The 17,840-nt window shown below is 39.3% G+C and overlaps 1 protein-coding gene across 1 annotated transcript in view; it reads left to right on the top strand.

Moving 5' to 3' along the window:
• The window catches only part of HAVCR1 (hepatitis A virus cellular receptor 1), a 42,518-nt gene that overhangs the window by 10,612 nt on the left and 14,066 nt on the right, over positions 1 to 17,840 (top strand). Inside the window, exons 2-5 of the mRNA XM_024760156.1 lie at positions 8,128 to 8,185; positions 10,002 to 10,334; positions 13,510 to 13,797; positions 16,710 to 16,808. Of these exons, the coding sequence (XP_024615924.1) occupies positions 8,128 to 8,185; positions 10,002 to 10,334; positions 13,510 to 13,797; positions 16,710 to 16,808 (778 nt within the window). The remainder of the gene's footprint in view (positions 1 to 8,127; positions 8,186 to 10,001; positions 10,335 to 13,509; positions 13,798 to 16,709; positions 16,809 to 17,840) is intronic.

The following is a 17,840-nucleotide window of genomic DNA, read 5'->3' on the forward strand; positions in this document are numbered from 1 at the left end:
TTGCCTCTTTTTTTTTTTTTTTTTTTTTTGCAGTATGCAGGCCTCTCACTGTTGTGGCCTCTCCCGTTGCGCAGCACAGGCTGCAGACGCGCAGGCTCAGCGGCCATGGCTCACGGGCCCAGCCGCTCCGCGGCATGTGGGATCTTCCCGGACCAGGGCACAAACCCGTGTCCCCTGCATCGGCAGGCGGACTCTCAACCACTGCGCCACCAGGGAAGCCCTGACGTCTCATTTTATTTCACAAAACACAAAAAGCTGAGTTCTCACGTGAGCTCTCTGGATTTTTAATTTTGGCTATTAATTAAGAAATAAAATTTTAAACACTGTGTACAAAGTACTTCTGCAGGCCAGATATAGTCTTTGGGCCTCCAGTTTACAGCATCAGGCTTTAGGCCTCTTCCGAGTTCAGAGGCTGCTAGAGAGCAGGGTTCACATTTCTGGGCAGTACAGGACCCATGACCACAGGATGCCAAGGTCATCGTCAGCTTCTCCAGGAAGCCTGTCATGAGCTGCGAGAAGCCTAGAAACGGAGCACCAGTGCCTCCCTGAGAGGAAATTAGTGAATCTTTAGACCAGAAGGAGAGTTAATGAAACACTAGCCAGGCTTATACTTGTTTGTATGGTTTAATGATTAAGAGCAAAAGTCAGAAGCCCTCATCTGGAATCTAGGCTCATTTAACCTCTGGAAGCCTCAGCTTCCTCTTCCATGAATGGGGTTAATAACAGCCCCTGCCTAAGGGGTTCTGTGAAGATTAAATTCATGTGGGCGCTTGACACAGAGGCTGCTACACAGTATATTCTCCAAAAACCTTAGCTAGTATCAGCGCCTATTTAAGTTTAGTTTAAGTTCTCCCACAGCCCTTTTGCTCATAAGGAACAGTCTCTGAGGGAGATAGAGCAAGTATTTTTAGTGCTATTTTCCAAAGGAAGAAATCAAGGCTTGGAGGAACTCCATAACCCACAGGGATACCCAGCTTTGTAAGTGGCAGAGCTGGGATCTAAACCCAAGTCTAGTCCAGACTCTGCTTCCTGAAACATTCTCCAGATATCACTCAGTAAGATGTGGTCTGTGACATTGTATCCTGTAGCATGAATGGTGAGGTATAATGGTTTGCATTTTTGCTTAATTCTTGTGTCATCTAAAGAATGTCGCTCCCCACCTGGCTCTACAAGAATTGAGTCAGTAGCCACTACAGTCGCTGACCTTCAACACACCCTGAAAGGAGTTTGGAGCAGAGATCAGGAATGAGGCACTCTATGCTTTGTGGAGACTGGCAGAACAGGCCTTCAGATAGATATCTTTAAGAGAAAATTTTATGAATCCAAAATTTTTTTCATCTTTCCGACCTTAGAAAAGCACTAAAATCATTAACTGAAATAGCTGTCCCTTGTGACTAGCAACCTTCTACCGAGACATCTGCTTGACTGCACGGCTCCATAATCACAAACATGCTGACCTCCCCTCCCCCCAAGGCCACCTCCTTTGGAGCAGTTCCTCAGAGCTCTCTGAGAGGCTTGTCTCCTGGTCCTCATTAAGTCCCCAAATAAAACAGAAACTCATGGGCACATTGTACATTTTTGTTTCAGTTGACAGTTTTGAGGACCATGAAGGGATGCAGAGCAGACTTCTGTCCTTTCCCTGAGCTTAGGACCCAGAGCCCTTGGTACCAGCAGGACCCATTGCCCTTCTGTCTGTCTACCCCCTCAGCGTCTCCAGATGAATTTGAGTAGGCCTTTCTGGTTCTCAGATCTCCTGATAATCGGTGGATGATCCTGAGTTTTATTTGGTGGTGTATAATAACTACCTGCCCCTAATTGTCCCCACCCCCACCCAGTTGAAAGATATTGGAGGACTTTGGCTGAAAGAGACTGGAGCAGTCTGGACTGGGTGATTAGGTGGGAAGCTGGCCTAAGGTCTTTCCTAAAATAGGGGCTTCAGAATGTCAGCCTACATCTTTAAAGAATTCTGACTCTAAGGAAACAAGTCCTTCTAGGAGAACCTTGCATTTCTCTCCCTGTGCCTTGAGATGTAAATGTTCTAGCAGCGCTCTCAGGATCCATTATCTTATCTAGACCATCTTCAATTCCTGGAACTGAGAAAAAAGGGGGAAAGGCTTTTTAAAATACCAGCAAGTAAACAACTTATTCCAACTGTTATTTAAAAACTAGTGAGTTTTATATTGTAATAACTGATATGTGACTAAGTTTTAAGATGAAGCTACATGTCTGTGTGTGCCTTATAGATATGATAGGTCTCTACCTCTGGAGAGTATTACCAAAACTAATTTGTAAATGAGCTCTATTTAATTGACTTAAAGGAAATTAAGTGCTTATATAAATTCTCAGAAATATATAATAAACTAGCCCAGATGAATTTTAGGTTCATGTGAACTGGGAAATATTCAGTATTAAATTAATATTTGTTATAAAAGTTAGAGTTTGTTGGTTTAATTAATATAGACATGTCTTTAGAGCCATCAACATAAATATAATACTTTTATTGTACCTAGATTTACTAGAATAAGTTCTTATATCTGTCAGCAAGAAAAATAACTTGGTATGATGAAATTTTTTATAAGTCTATTAAATGTAAGTGAGATAAGAACTTTTAGGTAAACTCTTTAGAAATAATTATGTTTTAGGAATGTCTACTTGAAAATAGTCTACTTGAAAATATTTGGTAACTTGAAACTTTAGAATTTTGCTAAAATAAGTTAAATGATGGAAATTTATTAAATATTGATGTCCTTCCCAAATAAAATAAGGTAACTGGAACATTAATTACTGAACATAGGCATCATTTTGCAGAGAAATTAAAGAGATTTAGGACTATTAATAAACATATTTGGTGCCACATACATTTGGAGACATTTTCTTTAAGAAATCACATGTTTCTTAGAAATTATAAGTAGTATTTAAAGTTTGCCAATCTATAGAATGCTAATGTAAAAGACAGTTCCTAATTGCTTACTTCTTAGTTTTCACTACAAATTAAGGTTTTTAAAAGTTGAGCATTCTAATTAATATATGTAATTAGACTACTAAGTTAATATGGAAAACATCTTTGTATGCAAGAAAAAAGAAGGTGTAAGAAATAAAAATGTATTTTGTTAAGGAAAAAGAAAATAATTTTGTCCTAATGCTAGTTATTTCTAAATGGGAAAGAAGAGACAAATTAATATGGGTATAGAAAATTTAAGAAGGTTTGAGAGAAAAAATAAGAAACTTTAGAGGGGAGATTTTTGGATGGTCAGAACTAAGATTAGAATAAATTTAACTGAGCAAATGAATTTCAGTATTAAAGGTAAAATGGTACAAAACCTGATTTTGTTTTTTCCTGTATTAAGAGGGGAGTGTTTTCTTAGAATATTGATCTGCTTTTTATAACAGACTGTAAATTTTCTTTATGTTTTAAGTAATTTGTAATAACTTTCTGTATTTGCCTTTGAAATCTTTTATTGTCTCCTGATTAAGTGAATGAGTATTGTTTCACAGTGACCTATGATGCCAAGTGTTTTAAAGTCTTTTGATATTTTTGGCAAACTTCCCAAAGATCACATTCTAATTGAAGTTTATATTTGACCTCTAGCTAACTTTGAGGTTTTCCAAAAGGCCCTGGAATACCTCAAGGGAATTGTGTTCTCTCCTTAACAGAGAAATATTAAACTAATTAGGCTTATTTGGTATGTTAAATTACATGGGAAGCATTTCAAATGAATTGTGATAAACATTCTTAGGCTATATTTAGGGGGAAATGTTATTAATATAGATATTCTAGAAATTATTGGAATTCCTAAAAACCTGGTATATCTTAGTAAAATGCTATCAGTCATAATTGATTATTATCTTAAAATGTTATGAAACAAATTTCTTTGCCAATTGCATCACAATCAGATCTTTTTTTTTAACTTTTTATTTTATATCGGAGTATAGCCAATTAACAATGTTGTGATGGTTTCAGGTGCACAGCAAAGCAACTCAGCCATACATATACATGCATCCGTTCTCCCCCAAACTCCCCTCCAGGCTGCCACGTAACATTGAGCAGAGTTCCTTGTGCTATACAGTAGGTCCTTGTTGGTTATCCTTTTTAAATATAGCAGTGTGTACATGTCAATCCCTAACTCCCTAACTATCCCTTCCCTCCACCCTTCTCCCAGGTAACCATAAGTTTGTTCTCTATGTCTGAGTTTGTTTCTGTTTTGTAAATACTTTCATTTGTATCATTTCTTTTTAGAGTTGCATATAAGCGATATCATATGATATTTCTCTTTCTCTGACTTACCTCACTCAGTATGACAATCTCTAGGTCCATCCATGTTGCTGCAAATGGCACTATTTCGTTCTTTTTAATGGCTGAGTAATATTCCATTGTATGTATGTACCACATCTTCTTTATCCATTCCTCTGTCAATGGACGTTTAGGTTGCTTCCATGTCTTTACTATTGTAAACAGTGCTGCAATGAACATTGGGGGTGCATGTATCCTTTCAGACCATGTTTTTCTCCGGATATATGCCCAAGAGTGGGATTGTAGGGTCATACGGTAGCTGTATTTTTAGTTTTTTAAGGAACCTCCATACTGGTCTGCATGGTGGCTGTACCAATTTACATTCCCACCAACAGTGTAGGAGGGTTCCCGTCTCTCCACACCCTCTCCAGCATTTATTGTTTGTGGATTTTTTGATGATAGCCATTTTGACTGGTGTGAGGTGATAGCTCATTGTAGTTTTTGCAATCAGATCTTTAACCATGCCTTTTAAAATCTTTGTCATTCATAGACAGTTATGGTTTGATTCTGATGTCTTTGCAAAAATGTTTCATCCTAAGGAAAATTCATAGAAAGGACTTTTGACAAGCACAGGCTTGTAAAACTCTTCATAAAACTGTTAACAAAAGATCGAAAATTACATAGGACTCAGTGAACTGATCAATATGGTTATAATTTTTTTTCTGAAATATTACTGCCTTTTTCTTTTCTGAAATATTACTGCCTTTTAATCTGTTTTCCAGATATAAGGAAACCTTTCCCTTTAAGCTAATTATGACTTACAGTAATTTGGTAAATGATACCTTCGTAAGCAGAACTGAAACATATATCTTTTCTTTCTACCTGATTCCTCCAAAACTGTAAACCCTTATGTTACTAGCAGCCTTATCAAGTGAATAAGGGAGGCCACCTCCTGATAGATGCAGGAATCTGAAGATATTTTGGGACCTTGAGAAGAGAGGAATTCACCCAAATCTGTAGATATTGTAGGTGGGATCTGATGGCAAGCCCATGGGATGGCTTTTCTGGCCTTGAGAAGCCTTTAAAAAATTCAATCTGAGATTCTTTATAAAAAGTTCCAGCAAAGCCAATTTTTAAAAAAAGCCCGTATGATCAGTTACACTTATGTAAATAATCAGGCCAAGTTTATTGAAACCAGACTTATTTTTGCAAACAAATTACTCTTAATTTGGCTATATTTGATAGAAATCAGGGTAATTTTTGAGAGAAAAATTATGTTTCAGTGGATATTAAATTCTAGTGTTGTTAATTGAGGTCTGTATTTACTGCCTAAGACTCACTTACCAGATAGCCCCCTGTTGTTAACGTTACATTATTGTAAAGTTTAACTGAATTATTAAAAGGACACTCTAAGTTTGTTTCTGAAGCCTATCACAGTAATCTATCTTTGGATGAAGATCAGATGCCCCATGAACTATAACCAGAAGATTATGCATATTGGAAAAGGCATCATTTAAAGGATTTTCTCCAACCTAGATGGAAGGACCCTTATCAGGTACTCTTAACTAGCTCATGCACAGAAAGACTGAAGGAAATTGACTTTTGGATTCATATTTTCCACTTAGAAAGGGCCCCTGCACTGGACTGGCCTATAGAGAGAACTGCTGACCTCAAACTCACCTTAAAACAATGCTCAAACAGAGGAGAAACTGCACTCACACCAAGACAAGAAGACGACAACATCAGAAGTAGATGGCTCTTCCTAGATGCCAGACCTGACCCATATGATTATTTATCATGTTTTCAATATAATAATTACATTAGATAATAATATCATACAATTAAAATTATAGAAATATGAATATAATTATATAATTCTTTATAATAATTTCTTGGACTTTTGCATAAATCCATGTTTTTCTATCATGGGCATAAATCCTACACAGAGTTTAGAAATTAATCCAATTGTTGGGTTTCTGGTCAATTACCTACATCCAATATTTCTGGGTTACCTTGGTGAATTTCTCCTCTCCAAGGTTCTAATTGGATGGCCCTTAGGAAATTTACTTTAGAAGAAAGAAGTTATAGTTCTGTTTGAGCTATATTGATATTACTAGATGGGACCCTCTCACTTGGCCAATCAACCGTACTTGCTCTGACCATGGCTATACATATGAATTTTCTTTTAAAGTTACTCAAGCTCAATAAGAACAAGCTAAATTTCAGTCAAAGAATATAACTTCCCATTTATTAGGAGGGACCCTCCTTCAGTTATGGGGTGGATTTATATGACTATCACCAGACTATTTAAGTCATTTAAGTTTAAAAGCTCCCTTATATTGGGAACAGTTAAACTAAGGATAGTCAGCCTAATAACACTAGGAAATTAGGCCGGGTGCCTTATGAACAACACCAATATTTCATTACTTTTAAGATAGCGATTGGTAGAGGAGAGACTGAGTCAGATGAGCTGGGAATATACTGGACCGCACCTAATGGAAGCTCTTGGCTTAAATATTTACCTATGACCCTGTTAATGCTACTAGCTATATTATTTGTATTCTGCGTATTTTACAAGGTTGTTGTTTCTTGCATTACCAAACGTGTGACTGAATCTCTGATAAAAATGATGACTAGGCAACTTGAAATGATTGACACACACATATATATATTTCTTTATGAACTCAAGATTGTAATAGTGTAACTCTCGATATGGGAAGAAGCAACAAGAGGGAATCTTTGCCTGGACCATAGCAGACTAGTAAGACAGGTGGTCCAGAGACTTTTAGCTACTATTAGCCATGCCTAGTCCAATAATAGCAAACTGAGGATCAACAGAATCCTGGCCTGACTGAGGAAAGAGTATTCTTAGCACTGTGGGATAAAATGGTCCTGAATTGCCTCCCAAATAATGATTGAATTTATAACCATGAGGGGGCACTCCAGCTAAACGGTGTCACTCTCCATCTGATTCTGTAAGAGTTAAGTCACTAGCCACTGTAGTCCCTGATGTTCAATACACCCTGAAAGGAGTTCAGGGCAGTGATCAGGAATGGCACTCTGTGCTCTGGGAAAACTGGTTGAACAGGCCTTCAGATAGTTAGATGTTTTCAGGAGAAAATTTTATGAATCCAAATTTCTTTCATCTTCCCGTACTTAGAAAAGCACTAGTCATTAACTGAGATATCTGTTCCTTGTGACCAGCGGCGACCTTCTACCGAGATGTGTGCCTGATTGTACTTCTCCAAAATCATATATATGCTTATCTCTCCACCTCTGTCTCTTGGGAGAGGTTCCTCAGAACTCTCTGAAAGGCAGTCTCCTGGGCCAAAGACAGTCCTCAGTAAGTCCCCAAAGAAAACTGAAACTCACAACTCTCATGTTGTGCGTTTTTATATCAGTGGGCACTTGACAATTTGACTGAGGCTGGAGACTAGCCGTTGTGGCCACAGAGCAGGAAGGAAGTCCCCTGCCCTCTCCAGAAGGCCAGCTGACTCTCATCTTCGAGGCAAAGGGTAAGTGCACCTTTGCCACGGGAAGTCTGGTCTTTGCTCTGGTGTCCTTGGCTAAGCCGGCCTCTGGTTTCCTTCCTGTTTGCTCCCTTATCTCCTCTGTCAGCACCTGGAGTCAGTTTGGACTCCAAGTATAGGAAAGGAGCTGGGGAAGAGGGGACTGCTTCAGAGGACACCTTTGCCTTTCTGTTGGAAGGGGCAGAGCCCTCAGTCACCTGGAGCCAGCAGACCTGAAGCCTTTGCATGGTCTTGTTTCCAGCAGGTAGTCTTATGTGATTCCCCCCATCAGGGTGAAAGGAGAAGTTGCAATCTGAGAATTAAGACTCGTTCTGATACCATCTGGTTTGGGGGCACACCAACCAGCGTGCTCTGTCTTTCCTTCAGGCCGATACCATCATGCATCCGTGGGTAGCCATCCTGGGCCTCATACTCCTTCTGACAGGTAAGTGAATAGGTGGGCTGTTCTTTGGAAGTGCTGAGGAAGGGGGAGTATGGGGTGTGTGTGGGTGTGGTGGGGGAGGGTAGGTGTTCTTGGGGTTTGTTGGAAGGTAATGGGGTCAACTAGTGACCAAAGAACCGGGGTGACACCTTAAACCAAAGAAATTGCATAAGTGCTAAGAATTACAAAATCTATGGGTAGGTGAACAAGGCATGATGCAGTAGAGGATGACATGTGCTGCCATTTGTGTTGAAACCAAAGAAAGGAGTAGGTAGATGGTTGTGTATGCATGAACTACTCAAGTGTATGTAGCAAAGAGTAACAGTTGTTATCACAGTGTGGAAGGGGACGGGAAGAAGAAAAGGGGATAGGGTGGGAAGGAGACGAGTGCTTTATTGTACCATTTTGTGCCGTTTGATTTTTTTTAACCATGTGCAACTATTTCTTTTAAAAACAAAATATTTTAACTTTCCTGGCAGTCCAGTGATTAAGATTCCGTGACTGCAAAGCAGGGGGCTAGGGTTTGATCCCTGGTTGGGGAACTAAGATCCCACATGCCTCCTGGTGTGGCCAAAAAAAAAATTTAAAAAGAAAAATATGTTAATTCAAAACATTCTGTGAGATAGGGAAAAATTTTAGAAATAGACATATCTTAAGTTTTAAAAACAATCTCTAGAGGTGGGAATGTGAGGAAAGTACATTTTTAAATTATACTTCTAAAACTTAAATTTTTGTAATTAGCATGTATTACCTTTGTAGTCCAAAAATGACATTAAGCAAAATTAAATATTATCAGAATTCCAGTGAAAAATATAGACTCACAAACTCACAGCTCAGTCCTAACTATGATTAACTGTTGAATCTCAGATTTCTTTCAAGGACCACCCAGACTGCATTTGGCAATTCAGGGTTTTTTAAGCCACTGCCACAGGAGAGAGTTTTCCTGCCTCTTTGTTTTTAAGAGGCAAAATTTAGTATTTGATCGAATATTCTCTGATTTTTTGGTTTCACCTGGGTAAGTGGACCTTACCACCTGCATTGCAGGGCTGTCATCAACTCACGAGAAAGGATCCCTGCTTAAATTTTTTGGATTGATCGTAAAGCATGATAAGCCTCAGTTCCTCCTGAAACTATTATAAACCCTTTTTTCTAAGAACTGATTTCTAAAGAGTTTACTAGGCTTCTGCCTTCTAGTCAATGCTGCTTTAAGTAAAACATTAGCTCTGATTTTTTTTTTTTTAATTAAGAGAGGGGTTGTGAGGTGACTTTATTTGCAATAGCAATTTTTTAAATTGCAATAAAAATTGAAAATCAAAACTTTAAATGCAATAGACTTTTTAAAACAGATTTCAACTGAGACAGTGATTGAATCTAAGGGAGAGGAAAAGCCGCATGTATGTATTACCTATTAAATAAGCAGATACCTGTCAAACACAGGATGAAGTACACACACACTCATGCATTACTGGAGTATCATTTGTTTCAAACCTTTTGGAAAGAAATTTGGTCATATTCACCAAGAGACTGAATATATTTCTGCCTTTTATCCCGATACTTTCTTTCTTGGAAGTCTTTTCCTATTAGGAAATAATCCTGAATACAGAAAAACGTTTTATGATGTTTTATCTACAAATATATCTAGTAAATAGTAATGCTGCTAAAGAATATGTTAACATAGAAAAATGCTTATACTAAATTTTAAAACTCAAGATATAGTCAGATGATTACAAACCAAAGAAGCTATATAAAGAAAAAAAATGAGAATGAAATTAAAGTTAAAATATTGAGACCTCATGCTCAGGTTTCTCTTTATTTACAGATGGTGTAACGTCTTACCCACAAGTGACTGGAGTGGAGGGTCAGTCTGTCAGGCTACCCTGCACCTATGGTGGAGAAGTCACGAGCATGTGCTGGGGCCAAGGGGCATGTCCTTTAACTCACTGCGGAAGTGACATTATCTGGACTAATGGATACAGTGTCACCTTTCAGAAGGACAAACGTTATAAGCTAAACGGAAACATTGGCGAAGGGGATGTGTCTTTGACCATAGAGAATGCAACCCAGGCTGACAGTGGCTTGTATTGTTGCCGTGTTGAGAAGAGAGGGTGGTTCAATGATATAAAAATCACCCTAGACTTGAGTATAAAGCCAGGTGAGCTTGTCTTCCTCCTTCCTTTGATTACTTCCTGTGGGTTCCCAGAGATAAGAGTTTTCTGTTTGATATTAACTGTCTTCCTTTATTAGGGAAAGAGGAGGTTCCTATAATCTTGTTTTCTAATAACTTTTGGAATAGAGTAACTTCTATTTGTGTAGAATGAAGTGTTAAGACCCAACACAGTCAAAAATAGATCAAATAAAAACTAAATTAATTAAAAAAAAGACTAACCTTGATTCAAGACCATAGTCTAGAGATCTTCCCAGTCAGCAAACTATCTCCTAAAGCAGTGCTTCAAAAATGCTAGTTGGTTCATGAAAAAGCATTCACTGTTCCACAGTGAAATATAGTGAACATTTTTATGGAGGTAAATTTATTCCACTTGAAGAACTGCCCTTTTCTCTGAGGTTATGTCTTAGAAGAATTCTCAAGTGTCCTGTCTTAACATTTTAAGACTTATAGAGAATTCATACATATAAAATAGGTAATATAAGGTCCTGTCAAGTAGATGTATCATTTGGCTTTAACAATCATCGATTCAGTCTTGTTGCATATACATTGTATAAGCCTATATAGTTTCACCCCCTCCCTCTGTCCTTTCTTGGATTTTTTGAAGCATATTTCACACCATATCACTAAATTGACTGTTGAAAAAATAAAATGGCTTTATTGCAGTATGAAAACATTTGCATCTCAATAACGTTCACCTGTTGCTTTTAAGAATTTCATAAAATCCAAAAATCTGGGAAGTTTACATTTTTCCATATTGATGTAGACATCCTAATTTTTCTTGCCATTTGATGAAAGGAGCAGGTTCTTCAGGATTTCCTGGTTTCTGATGCTCTTTCCTAATGAATCTTCTCCCACTAAAGTCTTCTATTGACAACAGAATCCAATACCTGTGGCCTTCATAAGCTATGACTCTTTTTTGATTTAAATGAACTTGATATTGCAATCTCCCAACTTTTGTACTTGGCTTGTGTCCTTTATAAAGGCAGGTAAAATAAGGTCAATTCTGATGCAGCAAATAGCTGACTCTGGGGAACCTATATGTAGGAGGCAATTTAAGGACGCCAAAAGAGGCTGGCGCTGTAGACATGTGACGAGGCAACGTGTGGAGAAGAGATTATTCTTGGAGTTGTGAAATTATCTGATTGGTCTGGCTGAATATTTTTTAAAAAGGATAGAGAAAGAAATTAGTAGGGGACTTTTTTGTTTCTTTTTGTTTTGTTTTAATTTATTTATTTTTGGCTGTGTCGGGTCTTTGTTGCTGCGCACGGGCTTTCTCTAGTTGCAGAGAGTGGGGCTGCTCTTAATCGCAGTGCGTGGGCTTCTCATTGCGGTGGCTTCTCTTGTTGCGGAGCACGGGCTCTAGGCATGCAGGCTTCAGTAGTTGTGGCTTACGGGCTCAGTAGTTGTGGCGTGCAGGCTCTAGAGCGCAGGCTCAGTAGTTGTAGCGCACCGGCTTAGTTGCTCGGCGGCATGTGGGATCTTCCCAGACCAGAGCTCGAACCCTTGTCCCCTGCATTGGCAGGTGGATTCTTAACCACTGCACCACCAGGGAGGTCCCAGTAGGGGACTTTTAGAGGGCTTGGAAATTCTTTAATAGATGAATATTTACAAAGCCACTGCTCTGTCCAGGGGGAAACGGGTCCGTAACTGAGCCAAAGTGACTCTCTGCCTCCAATCCAATTTTTTGCTTAAGTTTTCTTGCACTTTTCACAGAATCAGCTTACTTTTCAACCTTCCGTTAGGGCTCTTCCTCAGCAGCTCCTCTACCCTTAGTTTCCTAGATTCTTCCTCAGAAAATACTTACCACTGAGGAAGACACATTAGTTAAACAAGCCAATTAGGTTTCTTCCTTTTTATAGCCTTTGATCAGACTTTTTTGCTTGCTTCCTTTTTTCTCTAGATTTGATCTCAAACTGAAGGGAGGGGATTGAATTGCACTCTTCTTAAAAACCTCTAACTACACTGTTAGAGCAGGGTCAGCAAACTGTAGCCCTAGGACCAGATCAGATTATAAAACAGGCTCACCAACAGTTTTATAAATAAAGTTTTATTGGAACACAGCCACACCCATTAGTTTGTATACTGTCTATGGCTGTTTTCACACTGACAGAGTTGAGCAATTACCACTGAGATCACAGGACCCCCAAAGCCTAAAACATTTACTAATGCCTTGTACATAATAGACACTCCTAAATATTTGTTGAAAAAAACGTTTTTCTTCTTTAAGGTAAAAATTAGTTAGTTTCCAAATTAAATTGACTTCAATCCCTCAAAAGAGTTTTCACACCAATTGTCTCCTATTCAAGAGATTTGAGCTTCTAATTTATAATTAGTAGAGTTGAAATTTAAGAATACTTCTTGTGGGCAAAAAAGATGCCTGGTGAGAAAAAAGTACACATTCTTGATTCAATCCTACAATGTCTGCTTTTGTGCCAGGCACTGTGTTTTGGGTTAATCCTAGTTGCAGTTCTTTCTCTGGGTAGCTCTGAGGACTTCAGTAAGTGGTTTGGAGTCCTATACCATTTCTGACTCTGGAAAGAGACAAAGTCATTACCTTTTGTTATTATCCCTTAGGAAGGAAGGAACCTTAAAAGGTCTAGTCCACCTTCAAACCAAATGCACAAGGCATCTGTGTTATCTAGCGTTTGATAATGGTGTGAATTAATCCACATTTAGGAGGCAGGTCTGTTGGGAGGGTACCCTTAGGACTGACTGAACGGAATGCTATTTGTTTGGTAAATATTCTGGTTCTTGGGAACTACTCTTTAGGTCCTAGTCACACGCCACTGAGGACAAACATGGCTTCGGGCTCTAGACTTTTTTCCCTACCTCACTGACATTTATGAAGATACATAAATCTGATATGCGGGACTAGTCTTTTCAAAGGGCTTCGATACAAATCCCAGGTGTCATTTTTTTATATCCAAACCTCCCCATATATACTCCTTTCAATGCAGCTGTTTCCTTGTTGTGAACATGTCTTCACTCCCTCCTCAGTCACATATTCTAGTTGACCAATGAGGAGAACTCTGAGTTCATGAGAGATAAGTGCTCACTTCTGCCTGGGGACAGTCCCAGTGGTTGTGTTGGTGCACAGGCCCAGCACACGACTCTTGTTTCCTGCTGCTTGATGAATCCTTGCTTTCATGTTGATTTCTAGCTCCACCTACGACAACAGTAATGACCACTATTACTCCACCAATGACCACCGCTACTACTACTCCACCAACTACCACGACTACTACTCCACCACCAACTACCACCACTAATACTACTCCATCAACAACGATCACCATTACTACTCCACCAACTACCACTACTACTACTCCACCACCAATGACGACCACTACTGCTCTACCAACAACGATGGTCACCACTGCTCCAACAACAACGAGGGCCTCTACCTCTGCTCTTCCAGTGCCAGCACCCACAGAGAACCTCCAGCCAGGTAAACAGATGTGCTTCTGAGCCCAGAAGGCTTTAAAAGGGAGGATATAGACCATCCAGGGTGTTGTGTTAAGGCAGAAGTGCAATCTGGGGTAAGGATTTGAACAGACTTCCAAACCTGGCTTCACAGAATCTGTGAGCGTCCGTCCCATGTTATATTCACCTTTTGTATGTATAAGCATCTTCAGAGTGAGGGGACCCTATAGCTTTTTATCAGATTCTCAAAGGAATTCATTAATAGCAAAAAAAAAAAAAAAATTAGAAATAAAAAAGCGAGACCACTGATCTTGGACATCTAAGGAGGATGGTGGGGATTTGGCCCAGTTGAACACAGACTTATGAGGAAAAATAGGGAATGCCAGAACAGGGTCAGGTGAATGAGATTCTGTCCTTACAAGGAGCTCTGAATAGAGATCATTTAATCCATTCTGAAGTCTCACCCAACACTTGAGGATAAGATTTCAGTGAAGTTAATGTTTACTCTAGAACCACACTAACTGCTTTACAAGTATTAAGCCACTTCATTCTTATGACAATCCTACGCCTTGTAGGTGTGATTCAATCCTAGTTTACATTTGTGAGGACCGAGGCACAGAGTCTAATTTCAGTGCTGACAGTCATACGAATAGAAAATGGCTGAGTCAAGATTGTCCCCTTTAATCTGAATGTTGGGCCTTTGCTGCCTTCTATTATGAACATAGAGCTTATGTTTGGATGAATTTGTCCTGATCTGGCATTCTCACTGGAAAAGCCTTCATACAATTACCCTGTCTTTTCAGGGTGTCAGTGACTTACACAGTTTTGCTTCCGGCATCCTTTAATTTGTTTATGTAGCAGAGCAATGCTATTTATACTGATGACAAAGTAAACATCAGATTTAAGGACTTACGGGATTTAGAGTGCACACGTTTGTTTTTTCAATTCTGGCTACATAGTTCATAGTTCAACTTTATGTTAGATTAAAGTTTAGGTTAATACAAGTGGAGAATAATTTGACTTAAAGCTGGGGAAATAGCTTGCCATTCTGAGGACATGTTTAGGTTCAAACTTTCTATTTTTCGGATTAAAAATGTAAATTTTTAGTGGAGGTTCTCAAAGCCTCCACAACCCTTTGGCACTTTAAAGTGGCTCTGGATCCTGAGGAGTAACACAAATGTCACAACCTTTTAGCCGAAAAAGTCTGATGGAACATATCGATTTCCCTTCATTCCCGTTGAACCATGTCTATATTCAACCAGGAGGGATCTGACGGATTGGACTTTGAACTGAGTTTTAAAGAGATGTCTTTAGGTTAAAACTGGGATTTTAGAGCCATGAAACTGTAAGAAAAATAGTTTTGTTCCAGGCAGCGAACACACTAGAGCATCTGTTGACTTTCTCAATATTGATTTAGCTTCTTAATAGTTTGTGCCTGCAGAGGTGGGTGGCTTAGTGCTCCTTGTTTGGTGAACATGTGTAAGTTACGGCCTTTGTTTAAAGCAGAGTTTCAGAAGGAAAGTGTTGGTTTATGTGACCTCCTGGGGGATAGTATTAGTTGAGTCTCATAGGCATCCTGATAGTTTCCTAAAGAGTTTGAGTTTAGAGTTGAACTTTACAGTATAGAAAGGAGGTGAACACTGGAGCAGATCCAGGGCAGGGGAATTTATCTTTACATCCATTCCCTCTCTGTGCTCTGTGCCCCGTCCATGCTAGTTGCCTAAAATATTCATGCACTGGTTGGATATAAAGTTGTAGGAGCAGAGGAGAAAAGAAAGATGACCACAAAGACCCAAACTAGCAGATGAAGTTAAGCTCAAGAGGTCTTTTGCATGGATTTAAGTTGACTGAAGACACTGATCATCTGACTTTCTGATTCATCCTGTTCTTAATTCCTATAGTTCCTAAAGAGAGCCACATCCTGTTACAGATTTGAGCATTAGAGGAAAGCAAAAACAAACAAACAAACCCCGCCAAAAACAAAAGACAGTTCAAAACAAGAGAAGAGATGATGTTGAAATGTGAAGACCATGGTGGGGGAGTGGAAATAGAAAGAACAGTGAGAGGCAATGAGGAAAGCCCAGGTTTGGGAACTCTTGTCCAGCCAGCACCACTAACTTGCTCTGATTTTCTGTGGTGCTCTAAGGGGAAGGGATATAAAGATCTTATTAAGAGGCAAGTGGTCAACTCTCAGGTAAAGTGAAATGTCTGATAGAAAATAAAGAAGAGATTTCAAGAAAGGAAAAGGAAACATAACCCTGAGAACTCTTGGTGAAGCTTTTTGGTGAGAAATGGAAGATGAATCAGATAACACAGGAAATCAGTCTTATAAAAAGAGTGACCAAAACACAACTGCAGAAGGAGCCAAGGTACCAGGAACATTGCTTTGAGGCTCATTACCAAGACTCAGACATTGGACAGTACTGTCACCTTAAAGGGACCTCAAGGAATTAAATATTGTCAGTATGTTTTCCATGCTGGTCAGTGTGTGCATCTCCCTGGAAAGATGTGCAGATGGATAATTAGGAACTTGAATAAGGTGAGGAAAACCAGATTGGGGTTCTTGTGAAGTGGGGAGAGTGGATTAGTGCCCACCTCAAGGCCCTGGTCCACAAAATGCAACGTCGTTGGTATGAATAAAAGTTTAATTGGGTGTCCTACATAAGATGCACTGTTGTAGGCCAGGGGGATCCTAGGAGTATAAAAAATGAAATAATTCTGTCTATTGATAAGCTCTCCAGATCATTCTCTAGATCAGATTTATTCATGATAATGAAATACCTATGTGGCAGTATACTGCCTGAAGGCCATCCTTGAATATTTTCTAAGAAAGAGTCAAAGGGTAACTCCTGATTTTAGTTTTGTTTTTTATTTTTCTTGGGGGTGGAAATTTTCCTCCACAAATTGAACACCATTCTTCCATTCTTGTCATTCCAGTAGCTTCTTTATCTTCTACTACGCAGAGAGCGGAAACCCAGCCCACCACACAGCAAGAAACAAATATAACCGGCTCCCCATCGCACTCTTGCTCAGCAGGTAACTTCCGTTTCTTTCCTGAACACCTGGGAGCTTTCAAATTTTGATGAACATCGGCACATTGTTAAGAACACATATTCTGGAATAAGACAGATCTGCCTTGAGTGCCAACACTGGCTACTCCAGTCAGCTATGCGACTTGAACAGACGTCTTACCCTCTTTGAATCAGTTTTTATCCTTTGTAAAATGGATGGAATGTTACTGATTTTGTAGAATTCTTGCAAGGATTAAATGAGATAAAGATCTTGGGACACAGTTAAAAGGTAAGTGATAGATTTAGTGGCAATTATGACTATTACTTAGAATGTCCAGAAATACATACCACTGAGCGGCATAGACAGCTTATATGATTTGGGAACATCCACATGCATATCAGTATTTTTCTAAATTAAATGAACCAGCTTTGACTTCAAACTTAGTATTGGGCTTACTCCCTTGGGCCAGAGCCTTAAAACACTTAAATCCAAACTACGCTGGTCCGGACCAAACTGGTCACCTGTGTTTATGCTTCCTCTAAGACCCAGAGGCTATGTAGAGCCAGGAGGCTCCCCTTCTGCCTTGTCAAGTTTTCATTTCACATGGACACTTTGAGATCGGTTGAGGACACATGACACTGGCACCAAAGAGGCATGCCCCGCTGAGATTCTGCTATTCCACCCCACTGCAGAAGGAGCCAAGGTACCAGGAACATTGCTTTGAGGCTCATTACCAAGACTCAGACATTGGACAGTACTGTCACCTTAAAGGGACCTCAAGGAATTAAATATTAATTTAATTAATAATTAACAAAAGTCTTCCCCACTCTCCCCAATTTGGGTAGGTACATATTCTTTTGAGATGTAAGATTGACCTGTCTTTCCTGTGATGGAGAAAGGTGATGCTGAGTCCTGTCATCTTTACCAGCCACCTCTGTTACCTATGGTGGTAAATTTGGGGAGTGCCACATGCAGAACCCCTTTGTAATGCAGAGCTAGCTTATGTGTCCTTGTGCCTGTGATACATCCAAACAAGGTCAAGCTTTGCAAGACTCC

This window comes from Neophocaena asiaeorientalis, unplaced genomic scaffold (assembly GCF_003031525.2).
Source record: "Neophocaena asiaeorientalis asiaeorientalis breed wild unplaced genomic scaffold, Neophocaena_asiaeorientalis_V1.1 scaffold336, whole genome shotgun sequence".
Classification (NCBI taxonomy): Eukaryota; Metazoa; Chordata; class Mammalia; order Artiodactyla; family Phocoenidae; genus Neophocaena; species Neophocaena asiaeorientalis.